The 15697-nt window shown below is 36.5% G+C and overlaps 1 protein-coding gene and 1 pseudogene across 1 annotated transcript; both read left to right on the forward strand.

Annotated features, from left to right (window-relative positions):
• Positions 1–1484: 1484 nt before the first annotated feature.
• LOC111200873 lies at positions 1485–6718 on the forward strand. The gene is made up of 5 exons (XM_048769693.1): positions 1485–1873; positions 3205–4905; positions 5166–5729; positions 5799–5959; positions 6048–6718. The coding sequence occupies exons 2-5, from the start codon at positions 4266–4268 to the stop codon at positions 6423–6425; spliced, it is 1743 nt and encodes a 580-aa protein (XP_048625650.1). The 5' UTR covers positions 1485–1873; positions 3205–4265; the 3' UTR covers positions 6426–6718.
• Positions 6719–7741: 1023 nt separating this feature from the next.
• On the forward strand, positions 7742–11217 carry LOC125593280 (annotated as a pseudogene).
• Positions 11218–15697: the final 4480 nt, after the last annotated feature.

A 15697-nucleotide genomic window follows, 5' to 3' on the forward strand; every position in this document is an offset into this window, starting at 1 on the left:
ATAAGTGTATTTATATAATATTCTTCGGTTTGGATTTCATTGACTTTTTGGGCTTCACTTCATAATTGGACCTCAACGGTCCATAACAATTGGTTCGCAAGATACACATCTTGCTCTCCAATATATCTCCAATAGTTGACAAACAAAGCACAATTGGTTAATTTTTCTTAGTTATACTATTGAAACTAGCATTTCATAAGGGTTGTATAACCCAAAAACTATAATTGAGCGTACATAGGAAGCCAATAGGTAGTATCTATTATATAATAAAACGCAAGTCGTTTGGCGAATCAAAAAGTGACATGTGAAATATGTATAAAAAAATTAATAATGTCAATACAAAAATAAAAAATTCGATTCCAATTTTTCTCAACTTCCAATAATTAAATCCCAAAAAAAAATTCGGATTATCAATACCACATTCAGAAAAACCATAAACACCACGTTCAAAAGTATTGATCATGATTCAAAACTGTTGTATCTTCCATATAACCTTCCATCTATTAATTTTACTATTTACTATTTGTTTGATCTCCTCCTCTGCTACGTTATCTCATTCTTCTTCTCCATAGATTCATTTTTTTAAAAGGAATTCATATTAAAAAGATAAAAGGAAACTTTACAGATTAAAAAGGAAGAAGAAAACATGTACAGACACAAAAAGAGGGATACATGAAATGGAAAGCCAGCCAAAGTAAAAGAGAAAATAACAAAATAGTTTTAAATTCATCACTTCATATTCTTCGTTTTTTGGATTGAGATTTTTGACTAATGCAAAATAAAAATGTTTATGATTACTCTTAATTTAGTTCAGTTTCTTCCTATTCTAAATAAATAATTTTTTTTTTGCATATTTTAGATTAGAAATAGCCCTTGAGTGTTTTCAGAACTTATAATAAAAGAATATCAAATCAAAGCTTTGTCATTAACGAAGATAAAAAAAAATTTAAAACAAAAGTGGAGATAAGAAAATATATTTAAGCTAAATTTATTTGATTCCTTTAGTGTATTGAGAAAAGAAAGAAACAAATTTACGATTGAGTGGAACTTATTCGGCAAATGAAGCTTAGAAATCCAGTTTAGTAAAATTAGAACTTTTTTTAAAGGGTTAGTGAAACTAAAAAGAGTCAAACTCTTCAATGCTCAAATTAAAATTGCATCATGTTAAATTTCTTTTTAATGAAAAAATTCTCTCCTAACCTACTTAATATTTTTTCTTTAGATATTGGAAAACTCATATGGTCAAAAAAAGAAAAAGGTAAACTTAAATAAAAATATGTCAATAACATATTCATAATGGACTAAATCAAATCTCCATTTGCTCGAAGGTGTTTATTATTTGTGTGGTGATAATTCAAAGAAAGAAAATATATTTACTTTTTTCATTATAATTTCTATAAATACATTATAATTTTTATAAATAAATATTTACATAAAAATAATATCATAGCACGGGAGATAATCCTAGTATGATATATATTTCAGAAGAAACTGCCTATTTTACCCTTTCTTTCTCTACTGCCCACTCGCACGCTGATTGGAGCTAGAACTGAAACCGTGTTGAAAAGAATACGAAAAGACAGGAGAGAGAGAAAGGCACGAAGCGCGAAGAGCTTAAGAAGACTTTTAGGTTTAACTTGTTGAAATCGAAAGCGCGGAGGAGTGGAAACCGAAGGCGACGGGAAGGTCGACGGAGGTTGCGGGATAGATATCGGCTCCGTCTAAGGGTTGCTGAAGGAACATTGTGCTCTCAACTGGTTTCGAGTTCAGAATCGGAGATAGACAGAGGAGGAGACCTAGCGTTACAGTCAGATCTGGATCTCGCCGAACAACAACGGAACCGGATCAAATAAAAGATTTTCTGCGAAAAAAGGTTAGCAACATCGTCAGGTGAATTTACTTACAAAAGTGGGGTGACGTGTAGCCATAACTTCCTTTAACTGAACCCTAGTATATACTATGTAAGTTAGATAACGTAGAATAGAATTCGGCGTAACCATTGGTTTGTATTATATTGTCCATGCAAACCCATCCAATTTACTTTACGAAAGTGATTTGCATGCTATATTATGTAATATAGCATGGAGTCATGACACTCTGTATGTTTGGTGGTCTATATATCTTATGTGAGTTGAAATTGGTCGTCTATAAGTTATATATATTGAAGATAGTAGTCTTCGGATGCATGTGGAACTGTTATTTAGGCATTACGCACATATAGGATTCTATGCTATAGACCCAATGAAATACCTTAAAACTTTATAAGTTAATAATGTTAAAATTATAATATTTTATTAATTTATAAATTTTTTTTTTTTTTAAAATTAGATTTTTTTCAGAATATTTTTATAAAATAAAAATAATAATTTATTTTACCGTATATATTAATTAAATATTAAAATATTGAATTTTTATATTATTTTATTGTAGTATTTGATGTATATAAAATATGTGTTATAGAACTTAAATATGGTTTTTAAATATAATGTCACTAAATATTATTAAAATATATCAAATTGTTAAGAAAATATAATTTTTTGTTGTGAATATTTGTTCGTACATATATAAAATGTATATATCTATATAAATTATTAATTTATGATTTTAATGGAAACTTATAGTAACATAAAAAAATTTAAAAATATAATTTTATTATCTTATCGATTTATGTCATTTTGAACCGGTCCAACTTGAGATCGAAAAAAAATTATTAGTGTTGTGTTTAATAATTGATTGAATATTAATTTATAGAGTACTTTGTAATGCATGCAAAGTTGCATTGGGTTTTGTACAGTGGGTTTTGTACAGTATCTTTTGGATTGAGGTTTGTACTGCCATTGTTGTATTGCCCTATATTTTATTATGCATGCTTAATTTGTATTGCATTGTTCCTGCAAACCCGTCCAATTTACTTTACGAAAGTGATTTGCATGCCATATTATGTAATATATAATGGAATGATCGGTATGGTTGGTGGTCTATATATCTTCTGTGAGTTGAAATTGTTCGTCTATAAGTTATATGGAAGATACTATAAGTCTTTAGCTGCATGTGAAACTGTTATTTGAATTACCATGGTTGTATACTTGTATTGCCCTATATTTTTATTATGCATGTCCAATAGAACAAAAAAAATGATACTTGCATGTCCTATTGAACTATGCACGTTTAAACCCCTACTAATCTTGTTGTATTATTTCGTAGGATGGAAGAGTTAAAATTACCGGAAAGACTGTTTCACACAGGTTTTGAACCGAGTGGGCGCAAGCGAATTAACAGCTATTTCAACTTGAGATGGATCGAGGTGATTAACCAATGCATATCCACAGAGCAGAAGGAGATGTTGGCTGACTCACAGTTCCGCCAAATACTTCATATGAGACAGCATACATTCTCCGTTATGTTCGTCCACCAGCTTCTATGCAGGCAGTTGGTAACGCGCAAACTATACGAACTGTGGTGGACGTTTGCAGGGAAGCCCATCCGTTTTGGAATAGGAGAGTATGCATTAGTCACAGGGCTTAATTGTTACAAGGCTACTAACAACACATGCCTTGGAAACTCAATGGGGGTACACCGAAAGAAGAAGGGCAAATGTGTCCCATGTGATGGAGCGGTTTGGAGATCCTTGTTCGGAAGCGAGGATAAGATTACCCCTGAGTGGATTATAAACCGTCTTGCTATGGGTGAGAAATACAAAGACGCTGACACGCGGTTGCGTCTTGCATTGTTGCTTTTGGTGGAAGGCATTCTCTGCCCGACATGTATGGCAACCCCGGTGAGACCGGAGGTTGTGGAGTTGGTCGGGGACATTGACGCGTTTCTTAAATACCCATGGGGTCGAGAATCGTTTATATTAACAGTTCGTAGCGTGAAGGCTCGGACGCCTGCGCAGTATACGAACGACACGACCGCAGTTCAGGGGTTTGCCCATGCCATTATCCTTGTTACTGCTTGCTGCTGCCCACAGATTGTAGCTGAACCTGGAGGGGACTCTGAACTTGGGGATGAAGAGCTAACTATTGAAGAGATTGTCAAAGGAGTGTGTGGTAGCAGTTTAAAAATCAATGTTGTTACCACCAAAAATTTGGAATTAACTGGCCAGGTATCGTTAGCACTACCCTCATGTTATGTTGCTGTGTTACATTTTTTTTTTAACTGCTGACCCACTTTAAAATGTGCAGGCATCAGTGCGGTCTATACTGTGTCCAGACCATGACATAGAACGGTTTGACGATGAAGTTGACGATTTATCTGTCTCTCAAATGGTCTCACTTATCAAGGAGGACTTCCCCTTCGAGATTAACAGTTGGCTTGGGGGTGTTAAGGCAAACGAAGCTAAGAAACCTAAGTATCCCTTGGAAGACTGTTTGGACGGACCGACCTTCCCACCAGCCGGGAGTCAACCAACCATTGCGCCTAGTGGTGATGGTGGTGGCTCTACAATGGGTGTTGAAGATTGTTTGGACGGACCGCGTGGAAGTCAACCAACCCATGCGCCTAGTGGTGATGGTGGTAGTGGTGGTTCTACAATGGATGTTGAAAGCCTCCTACGACTTGCGACGGATGCTTTTGAGGAACGTGCTGTGTCAATGTTTGCAGGATATACCCTAAGTGTTAAAGACCATTTTGACCAAGTGACTTCCTCTCTCAAGGAATTGGTTGGGGCCGAGTTAGCCGAACTTAAGAGGATGCTTCGACATGACAATGCGGATGGCGCCATTACAACATCTACTGCGCCTTCCGCAGCAAAGCCTAATGATGGAAGGATTAGTGAAGGTGGTCCCACAAATGGTACAAGGCATACGGAGGAAACACAAGATGGTAGTCCAAATGGGGATTCTGCTCGGCAAGAATTGTGTGTGCCTCCTACAGCAAGTGGAGAGAGGTCACCAGAGAAACCTGGTATGTTTTTCCTAGATTGTCCCTCTATGTCTGTTCAAGTAACATCTCTGAAAATCAATTGTGTCTCTAGTAGTAACATAGAGATACTTTCTCGATTTTGTGTTTGTTGTATTCTTTATACCTGATCCCATATAATCTAGATATCTGATTCTGGTACAAGCAAAACAATACCAAAACTTTAGACCTTTTTGAAAAAATAACAGTTGAGTTCTATTTTAGTCTTATGATGCTTATTGATGTTTTTTTTTTTCTCTTTGCAGTCAACAATGTGCTATCATTGGATGCTAGGCCTGAAGCACCAATCATCCATAGTAGTGATCCTTGCTCCCCGGATGTCCAACAGATCATAGCTTCATCTCATTTGCTTAATGATGATGTTCTTAGGGACATTGAGGACTCAACTTCTTTTTCGCTGAATGAAGTCTCTACTGAACTTCCAATGTTTAAAGATCCAGGCAGGTTTGTTCTAACTTCTGTCGAGAAGGCACTCACGGGTGCTAGTGAGAGAGGGGAGTTGAGTTTAGCAGAGCCTATAGTTAAGACTTTGGTTCCCCTTTTGGAGGAGCTGGCACGTGTTGCACCCTCTACTGATCCTGGTCTACAGCATGATGCAACAAGAGTAGCACTTCAATGGGCTAGGATGATGGGAAGTAGCGTTGAAAAGTCGCAGCTCGAGGCTTGGGCTTTTCTGCAGTTCATCGTGGCGTTTGGACTGGTGAAACTAACTACACCAGATCAAAATTTACAGCTTGCCTCGCGTGTTGCTCACTTCAAACATGCTCCAAAACTCTTTGAATCTCTTGGTCTCACTCATGCCATCCCAAGTAAGTTGTACTTCTACAAATTGTTAACTTACCACTAACGATTATGATGTACTCTTTATATCTCCACAGATTTTGTCACAGAGCTACTAAACAAAGCCATGCATATTCCTGCAATCAGGTTTATGCTTTACTTCAAGGTGGAGAACAACTCTTCTCCACTGGAGTTCTTGAAGGAACAGATCATCAATCTCAGACTCTCAGCCAAGGAAAATAGAAGATATGAATCACAGGTTAAAGCTTCCTTCAATCCATCTCTTCTTGTCAAACTGTATATTATTGTCTTTGATGGTTAAATTTGTAACCTATGTTGGCTTATAGGCTGATGCTGCTACAATGAGGGACATAATGGAACTCATTGAAGACTTCAAGCTTGAAATTGACATTCCTGTGGATCTTATCTTCAAATTTATGGTTCCTAGAGAAATTCAAAACCTTCCAGTTCAATCACCTTCAGACACAGTCTTTCAAAGCTCATGCATTGCCACTGATGGCTCAAACCCTAGCCTTCCAACAAGCTTTGATGCGGCACCAGATCAACCGTTAGAAACGTATCAAGCTGGTGGTTCAACTGAGTTCCAAGGTCAATCTTCACATCAAGCTGGTTCTAAACGTCCAAGGGTGGTGGAGGATCCTGAGGGTTCTAGGCCGGTGATTAGACCTTGCTTCAATCGACCACCAGGCTTTGGCAGATTCTAGTGCTCTCTGTATCAAGTTTAAGCTATAAAGCTAGCTAGAACGATCTTTTGTTTTTTAGGCTTGATAGGTTTCAGCTATTGGTTAGTAGTAGCTCCATGGTTTCTCTCTTAATGGAATTTGATGAATCCACTACAATACACTTGTTTTTTGTTATGGAATTTGGGAGGCAGTTAAGATCTTGAATTTTAATTATTAAAATGCAACAAAAGCTCTTTCGAAAAGTTGTGTATTACATTGATGTCGTCTCCTTCATATTATTATGATCTGTAAACTTTTTGAAACATAAATCTCAGTGTGCGGATACTTGGATTAATTCAAATCAAACCAGTGGCTAACACGAATTATTAAAGAAGTTGTTATACAACTGAAATACTCTCTCATTACTTCACAGTTTACGATCTGTAATATGTTCAATCCGGATATCGGTTCGGTTTTTTCGGTTTTTCGGTATTTCGGTTAGTAAAATACAACTACCATTCTAAATCCATATTTACTTCGGTCGGTTTATATACCGTCGGTTTTTTATTTATTCAGTTTTATACCAAAAAAACATAATTCTTTATTTTGGGATCATATTATATGAATTTTAGAGTCATGTTGTCAACACATTCATTTATTAAAAAATATTATAAGTTTAAATAAAAGAACAAAAATAAAAAATATTTCTATCATCTAATAAGATAATCAAATCTATAATTAAAATCAAAGCTCAAAATTATGATAATAAAAATAAAAAACAAAAAATAAAACAGAAGCACGAAGCACAGAAGAAAAGTTTTTCTATTCTTTCATAGTTAGCGTTCATCAAAGTCATGTTTCTTCTATTAAACACGAAACTCTATTCGTTTATAGATAAAAAAAAATTGTGAAGAATTTCCACTAATTATTATCATCAAATTTATAATCTTTATTTCAATTTAGTCAATGCTAAATTAAAGCAAAAAGATCAAAAGAAGACTAAGAAAATAAAAAACATGTTTGCGATGAATTGTTATTTAATTATAGTTCAAGTGTTTTACAAATCAGGACTTTTTTATTACTGTAAAAATTATGGTAATAGTTATTAGAAAAAAATATATACATATTTACATGTTTATATTTTTTGATCTGTTTTATTCGGTTTATTCGGTTTTATCGGTTATATACCGAACCATATCCAAATCATACGGTTTTTTAAAAATCATATTCATTCGGTTTGTATGGTATATACCAAATCCAAACCATATTATCTATTTCGGTTTGGTTCGGTTTGGTATGGTTCGTTTTGCCATATTGAACAGCCGGCCCTAATCTGTATTCATACACACGGTTTAGTAAAAGGAAGTTTAACCGATAATTAATCTAAGTTAACCGGGATACTCTAGTAAGTCAACAAAATAAATGAATTACTAAAAATCACTGATTTTGGAAATATAATACGTACTAAATTGATTTGGAAATCCAAACAAATATATTATCTAGCTTCTTTTCATCATTATCTACACACAGAAGCCACAAGACAGAACAGCAGTTAAAAACTCAAAAGCAGACGTGAAGATTCATATCATCAAGTTCGTTCGTGTTGTGAGTTTTTAGGTTTCGTTTCTTTTGATTTGTTTTTTTTTTTTATGGGTGACTTGATGGAGAAGGCAAGGAGTAGTCTAGGGCTTGTTGATCTAAGCAAACACAACTTTCACCGAACCCTAGATTCTCTCCAGGAAAGCGCTCATTCTCTTCTTCTCCTTTCCTTTCAATGGAAGGAGATCGAAGGGCACTTCGATTCCACGAAAAGCCTTCTCGAAGGGCGAGCCAAAGAGCTACAAGCACGTGAGGAATCACTCAATGGCCGAGCCATGGAACTCGAGAGCAAGGAGAAGGAGCTTTCTTCGGTTCACGACTCGTTCGAAGCCAAAGTGGATGAGTTTGAGAAGATGGAGGTGAGGTTTCACTCGGAATGCAAGGAAGCTTTGGAGACAAGGAAGGCAGAGTTTGAAGGGTTTACAAAGAGAATCGAGTCCATGGAGAAGGAACTAGAGCAACAGAGAGATCTGAGACATGAGTTTGAGCCACTTGTTTCACTGTTGGGTAAAGACACTGGCTGCTCAAGTGTTGCAATGTCTACAAACGATTTGGTCAAGAGAAACCAAGCCTTGGCGAGATTGATTCCATGTTTGGACCCGGCAAAGATTGTTTTGGATGCTATACAAGCGTCTCTTAAAGATTTTAATGATAGTGTTGTTGTTAAAAGTTGCATCGTTTTGTTGGAGAAACTGATAGAGATGAATCTACCTATCACATGGGAGGTGGACCAGGAAGCGACTCAGCTTGGTATTAACTGGATAAGCATGGCAAAATCTAACACAAACAATGAATCTTTGGTGCTATGTTGCTTGTTGTTTCTGGCTGCTTATGGTTTGGCCTCTGTGACTACTCGTGAAGTGCTGTTAAACCTTTTGGAGCGTTTCCTTCTGTATGATCAAGCGCCGAGACTGTTTCGGCTTCTGGAGTTAGAACATAGTGTTTATGGTAATGCTTACTTGACTTTTGACTACTTTTTTTAGTTGTTTCCCAAAAAGCTGAAACGTTTTTGTGAATAGGTGTGGTTGAAACTCTAAAGAACAAGGAAGAGTACTTAGCAGTACTGAGATTCATATGTGAGTTCAGGTTATACAAGCTTTGTCCAAGAGGGAGACCAGGAGCCCTTTTGCATGAGTACTTGATTTCATCAGATAGAGCTGCTAGAGTTCCTTTTGGAACTGTAAACTTAATGGAGGCGCAGGTAAAGAAGCTAAACTCTCTCTCTCTCTCTCTCTCTTTATTTCTCTATGGCTTATGATGTGTAAGTTGATCAAGCTTTGTTGACTTGTTGTAGAAAGCGAGGAGGGAGAAGATTAAAGCTGATGCAACCATGGCACTTGAGTGCATCCAAGAGAGGAAAGCTGAGCATATGTTCCCTCCTAAGATTCTTAATAAGCTGAGTCTATTAAAGAACGGCGAATCAGCAGCCAAGAGAGCAATGGAACCAGTTCATAAAAGTCTTGAGGGGAGACAGAACACAACCAATGCTGTAGAGAAACTTAAAGCTGAATCTGTCACTCCTTATGAACAGAAGCAGCATGAAGCCAAACGACAAAGATTAACTGAGCCTATAACTCCTTCAGGGGATAAGATTGGTGAATCAGGAGATGCCAATCAAACTCATCCTTTAAGCACTGAAGCTAAGCCAAACAATCTCTGTGGCTCCATCTCTATAAAGCTAAGCCAAACAATCTCTGTGGCTCCATCTCTATAACTAGAAAAGAGACCTCTAGAGCATGAACTCTCCAATGCTTTCAGATGCACATCAAATCCAGCAAAGCTAGTTCTAGACACATCCATGTCTCTATGTCCTACAAACCTTGAAGGGAGCTACCAATTCAAGCTGCTGATTACTTCAGATAGCTGCAACTTATTGTTGGACCAGCTGAAGAAGCTCCCTGTTCAAATAGGACATCCAGTAAAAGGGGATGCAAAGAAACTTGCTGTTTACTGGAGAGAAAAGATTACAAAGAATAAGAGTGATGAGTTAGAAGTAGTTTGTTTCCTAAAGTTTCTAGGTATCTATGGGATAGTGTCAGAGTTCAAGACCAGTGACCTTCTAACTCTACTGGACACCTCTTATTGGCACACTGCATGTCCTGATCTTTGCCAGTTTCTTGGTTTAGACAACGCCATTACAGGTGATTCTCTTCTCTTTACTCTCCCACAATTGTGAAAAATATATAGTACTCCTTCCGTTCTATTAAGATAGATGTTTTAAAAAGAAAAATTGTTTCGCAAAGATATATGTTTTATGTTTTCTAGAAGAAATTGTAGACTTCAAAAAAATTAATTGAATTGGTTGAACTACTGTTGGTTAAAACATTATTGAAAACTGATAATTGTAAAAAAATGATGCATTATCTTTAAAGAACATGAGGTAGTATTAAACATGCATGAACTTTGTGAACAGGTTTCATTCAAGACCTCATAAAGACTGGGCATCGTCTCAAGGCAGTTAACTACATATACTCATTTGGTATGTTACATAAGTTCCATCCTGTTTCTGCTATTATAAACGATTCATTGAGGATTACAAAGGAGGCTGCAGAGAAGGCGTTTAGAGACGCAGAGAATGAACCTGCATCACAGGTAAAAGATTCATGTCCTTTCTTTGTTTTTTCTCAACTCAAAAGAGAGTTATGTTGTAATAACAGTGGAGACTTTACAGGTTGCCGCAATAGACAGGCAGATCAGGTCCTTAAGAGCCGGCATCAAATGCATAACGTGTCACAAACTCGAATCAGAGTTTCAGCTCGAAGACCTCGAGGAGAGGATCAAGTCGCTTTTGAAGCTTAGAAGAAACGTGTCTGATACGGCAGAACCACCAAGTTTAGGAGAGGTTGGTTCTGTCAGCAGCAACAACACACGTTTGGAACATTCAACGACGGCTGTTTCCTCCTCTGCTAGCAAACCGGGTTCGAGAGGACAAAAGCGAAGTCAGAGCTCAGTACATGTTGCTTCTTACACAAGCAATCACTTTCCTGAACATGGCTCTTCCCTGAATCAAAGATTGACTTGGCCGCCGGTGGATCATTACAGCAGAGGTTTCAACTCTGACTACAATCATAACCAGTGGACACGACCGGAGGGACCTCCTCAGTATCAACAATATTATCAACAGTATGATCCTTATCACAGGAATCATTTCTAAATGTATTATAGCTTTGTGGGTGCTTTCTTTTTGTTGTTTGCAGCAGATTTTTCTTATCAGACATTTTATGTACTAATCACTGCATCAGTTTTTTTTTTCTTTCTAATCAGACATTTTATGTTGTAATCATTGCAACAGATCTTTCTAGTTGACATGATAATGTAACACTGATGTTGCATAGATACCAAATGGTCATAAAGTAACATTCTGACGTTCAAGTCAGTAAGCTCACGCAGTCACGCTAGAGTCAATCCATGACTAGAGTTTCCAAGACGTCCAGAGTTTAATCCCTGATCTTAGAACATTAGCATTACTAATCACTAAATAGTCTCACAAAAAGGGTAAAATAAGAAAGAAAAAGAGAAATGATTTTTCACAAAAAGTTTTTCAAATGAGAGAATTTTTTGTCATTTTTTTTAATGATTGATATATTTTTTACCACTAAATTTTAGTTTCATAATTAAATTATATAAATTGTTATGATTTTAATATTAGATCAATTAAAAAAATCGTCAATAATAATAATTTTATGGAATATTAGCGGTACTTATTTTTAATAGTAACACATACTAATTTCTGTTGAAAAAATCAATATTAGAAATAACAAAAATATGCTATATTATGTTTTTTGGTCAATGTTTTGTAAAGTCTGACTAGTTTTTTATAAGAATAATTGTGTTTCCTATACACCAATAAGTGGCTTACAACAAAGTAATTTGTTGTCGATATGGGCTGTTATCTTTAAAATTTAGTTCTGAAATCTCTTTATGCCATGAATTTGTTCATCGAATCTCTGGATACAAATGTTTGCATATATAATCAATTATAAAGGATCGTTGACAAAAACGAAACTTAAAAAGAAGAGGAAATAAATAGAGAGAAAGACTCCTGTGAGGCTTTAGTTTCCTCCGCAGCTCAGCCGTGTCCCCACCGCGACTCTATACCGGCGGCCACCGTTTCAACTTCCCGACCAGAATTTTCTTCTGCTTTTGGAATCCTGATGTTGAGGGCTACTGGTTCACGGTGTCAGTGTTCGTGTGAGGTGTTTCATCTGTGCTAGATCTTGGATCTAAAATTCTTCACGGGTGACTTTGACCGAAAATTTTCTCCATTTCCTCGTCGCTAGGTTTATACTGTCGATTACAGTTTCTACCTCTTCTCTGAGGATTATGCTTGCTCATCTGTCTCTTAACCACGAGCCTATCCTCCGTTGATGTCGACGCCTCGCGTTCTTCCGCGAAGCTTTTCCCCTTCTCTGTCAATGAAGTCTCCTGAAGCTGTTTCATCTGGTTTTCCTCTCCTGCCGACTGAACCACCAGATCCGGATCTCGACGTGATGCTTCCGGTGAATCCTTCTGTCCCTCCAGTCCCTCCCGACCCTCCACCGGTTCTCCTAGTTTGTGCGTTTCTCCACCATATCTCGTCGTCCTTCACCACTCCTCACCATCGGAGAGATCCGAAAGCTCTGATGCCATGGTTTCTCTGTGCTTCTACCAGTTTCTCGCTCAAGCTTCTCTGCTCATATGCAGGTATGCTATCTGTTCAGCCTCTGTTGATGAATCCTTTACTGGCTGAAGTCGCTCTCTCCAGCTCTCTCACCACTAGCCAGGTCTCCTCCTTCCTCCAACTAATTCCGGTGTCAAAACCGAGAAACTTGGTTTCTTGTGTGGAACATGATTCGTTAAAGTCACCCTTACGGGATTTGCCATATTATCAACAAGAGGTTGTTGAGATATTAGTTGCAAGGTTTTTGGGGTTACTGACATTAACTGATTGCAAGCTTACCTCCCTTCATGGCTCATCATTTCAAGTCCTCGAGGACTGGACTTCGAAAGTTAAAATATTGGCGGTGGTGTGTATTTTGTATGCAGTTATTATTACCTCAGCGCAACCTCTTGGAGTGCAGTTCTCTACTGCTATGTGCAGTTCTAAGTCAACGCCTATCCTTCATTTGAAACCTTGGTTACATGTTGTTAGACCCATCTCCCCTTGCTTCCTGCTGTCACAAGAGATTATGCTGCTTTTGAATGGCTCTTTACCTTGTAGTGAGGATGTTACAAACCCTTTGAGCTTCAGGTTTAAGCTCCCTTTACCTCAGTATGAGGATGCTACTCTTTATAGAACCAGGTTATTACCTCATTATGAGGCTGTTATCTGGACTTCTGTCTTTGTGGCTATGGATTATGTTGTTTCAGGCTTGTCTATTTGGCGATGGTGGTTCACCTCACAACAATCAATCTTTTGGAAGAGGTGTTTGGGCGCCTCTGAGTTGGCTGAGAACTTCCTGAATTGTTCGGCTAATGGAACATGAATTGTGAATTCTGCATTACGAGCCAAGGATGGAATGCCGCAGGAAGCTCCTCACTCAACATTATCATCTGGACCCTCAAGTCTTCAGATTCTTTCGGACTTCATCGTCCCCTTCTTTGCCCTGCGCACAGGGTTGGATTTGATTGAGATTACAGGTTACTTCGTCAGGAACCTTGTCCATCTCGTCACTCCGCTATCATGTTCTTTTAATCTTTGCACAATCTTCGTTTTAGTTGTTGTTGTTTATGCAATGTGTGCTGTCTCCAAACTTTGGTGGTCTTGAAGTATTCTGTTTTGAGTTTATGAAATGAAACCGTTGACAAAAAAAAGGATCGTTGACAAAGGAGGTTTGTATCGTCCTTTCATTGTGTTTCATCATTTTCATAGTTTCGTTAATATCTGATTCATTGTGTATCTTGGTTTCATAGTTTCATTGATACCATTATGCATCAACCGGTATATAAATCTTCTTTAATTTTAACACAATTGCTTCAAAGTTTAATAGTTAAGGAGTTTCCTAATCACTAATGCACAACATCTACATTGCTTATTTGCGCATCTTGCTTGGACTTGAGCTTTGCAGAGATGTACTCACTCTAAGAGTACTAGCAATAATTTCTATTGAAAAAATCAATACTAGAAATAACAAAAAAATCTGATCAATTATTTTTTTGTTCAATGTTTTATAAAGACCGACTAAATTTACCTTTCTAAGAGAAACTGCACTTCATATGCACCCATAAGTGGTTTACAACAAACTAATTTGTTGTTGAGATGAGCTAATGTCTTCAAAATTTAGTTATGAAATCTCTTCATGCCATAGTTTTGTTCATGGAATCTCTAGATTCAAATGCCATCATAGTCCATTATAAAGAATCGTTGCCAAAGCAAGTTTGAGACCATCCTAAGCTCTTTACGCCACCATCAAGAGAATTCACTAATCATGATTTTTCAGTGTCTGACATTGCCATCATCGTTATATAGAAACCATGTTCTTTACTGTTTGACATAGATACTTTAGTGTTCAGTTCAGTTTTGTTGTTGTTGTCGTCAATGTAATGTGTTTTTAAAGCGTTCAGCACTCCTTCATATACCTAAGTATCTTTGTGTTTTATATGCTCTACCATATACAAGTCTTAGAAGAGGAGCCATTTCAGTTACTTGTCAAGATTTTTCGATTGCATGCAAATCAGAACCTTTACAGAGTTTATGGAGAGTAAACAATTTCTTAGGCAACAAAAGAATCATGTTGAACAAAAAAGAATGTCGATAATGTTGATTACTAACCGAACTTTAGATTATGAAGAGCATTGAAAGTCAATAATGGTGGTTTTTAGACGGAAAAGATGGTGTATCATTTACGCCAAGTCAACTATTATTTAATCAAAATAAATACACTCAATATAGAAACTGAAATGTATGTATATTTATGTATTTAAACACAAAAATTTCAAGAGATTTTGGAATTTAATGCAGCCGAATTCGTAAGACAATGCTGGCTATTTATCGATCAATATAAGCTACGATTTTGATTACACCTTTGTATATACTTCCCTTAACCATCGTTACTATTGTCGCATAACAAAAAAATTCTTCCGGTTTGACCCAAAAAAAAAATTTCTTCCGCTTCTTCCAAAATCCAATGAAGGATAGGGGGTTGTTTATTCATCATTTTATACAGTCTCCGATTGGGCTTGCCACTTTTTCATCTTCGTCATTTTATATAGTCTCCGATTGGGCTTGCCATTTTTTCATCTATTCAAATCAGTGTTCTAAAATATGGTTGGTACCGCCGTATATACAGTGTATATATACTATACAGTAGTACATTGTACTGGTTTTTAGTGTACGGTAGAATAATACAGTGATGGTTTGGATGGGTGCAAATACATCGTTTATACAGTGTTATACGGTATTTATACGCTCATAGTTTATATGCTACATGTTTAAAGAAGTTTTAGTAAACAATTATAGGAAGTGATTGGTTGGACTGTACTGTAAAAAATTTACTGTAAAATTTATATTATAAGTGTTTAGGCTGTAGCTGTACATTTACTAAAGTATATTTTTCTGTAGAGATTTTTGCTGTAATTATGATAAATGTAGCTGTAAATTATTGGTTGTACTTTTGTAAAATAAAACATGATTGAATAAAATGTGTTGTAGCTGTAAAAAAAAATTTATGTTAATTTAAAAGTATAACAATTTATAAAATTTATCCAAAACAAAGAAAACCATCTAAAATAAAAAA

This window comes from Brassica napus, chromosome C9, assembly GCF_020379485.1.
Source record: "Brassica napus cultivar Da-Ae chromosome C9, Da-Ae, whole genome shotgun sequence".
Classification (NCBI taxonomy): domain Eukaryota; kingdom Viridiplantae; phylum Streptophyta; class Magnoliopsida; order Brassicales; family Brassicaceae; genus Brassica; species Brassica napus.

Coding starts and splice junctions, on each gene's coding strand:
- LOC111200873 (XM_048769693.1), top strand. CDS start 4,266: ATGGTCTCACTTATCAAGGAGGACTTCCCCTTCGAGATTAACAGTTGG. Junction 4,906..5,165: donor GAGGTCACCAGAGAAACCTG/GTATGTTTTTCC, acceptor TTCTCTTTGCAG/TCAACAATGTGCTATCATTG. Junction 5,730..5,798: donor TCTCACTCATGCCATCCCAA/GTAAGTTGTACT, acceptor ATATCTCCACAG/ATTTTGTCACAGAGCTACTA.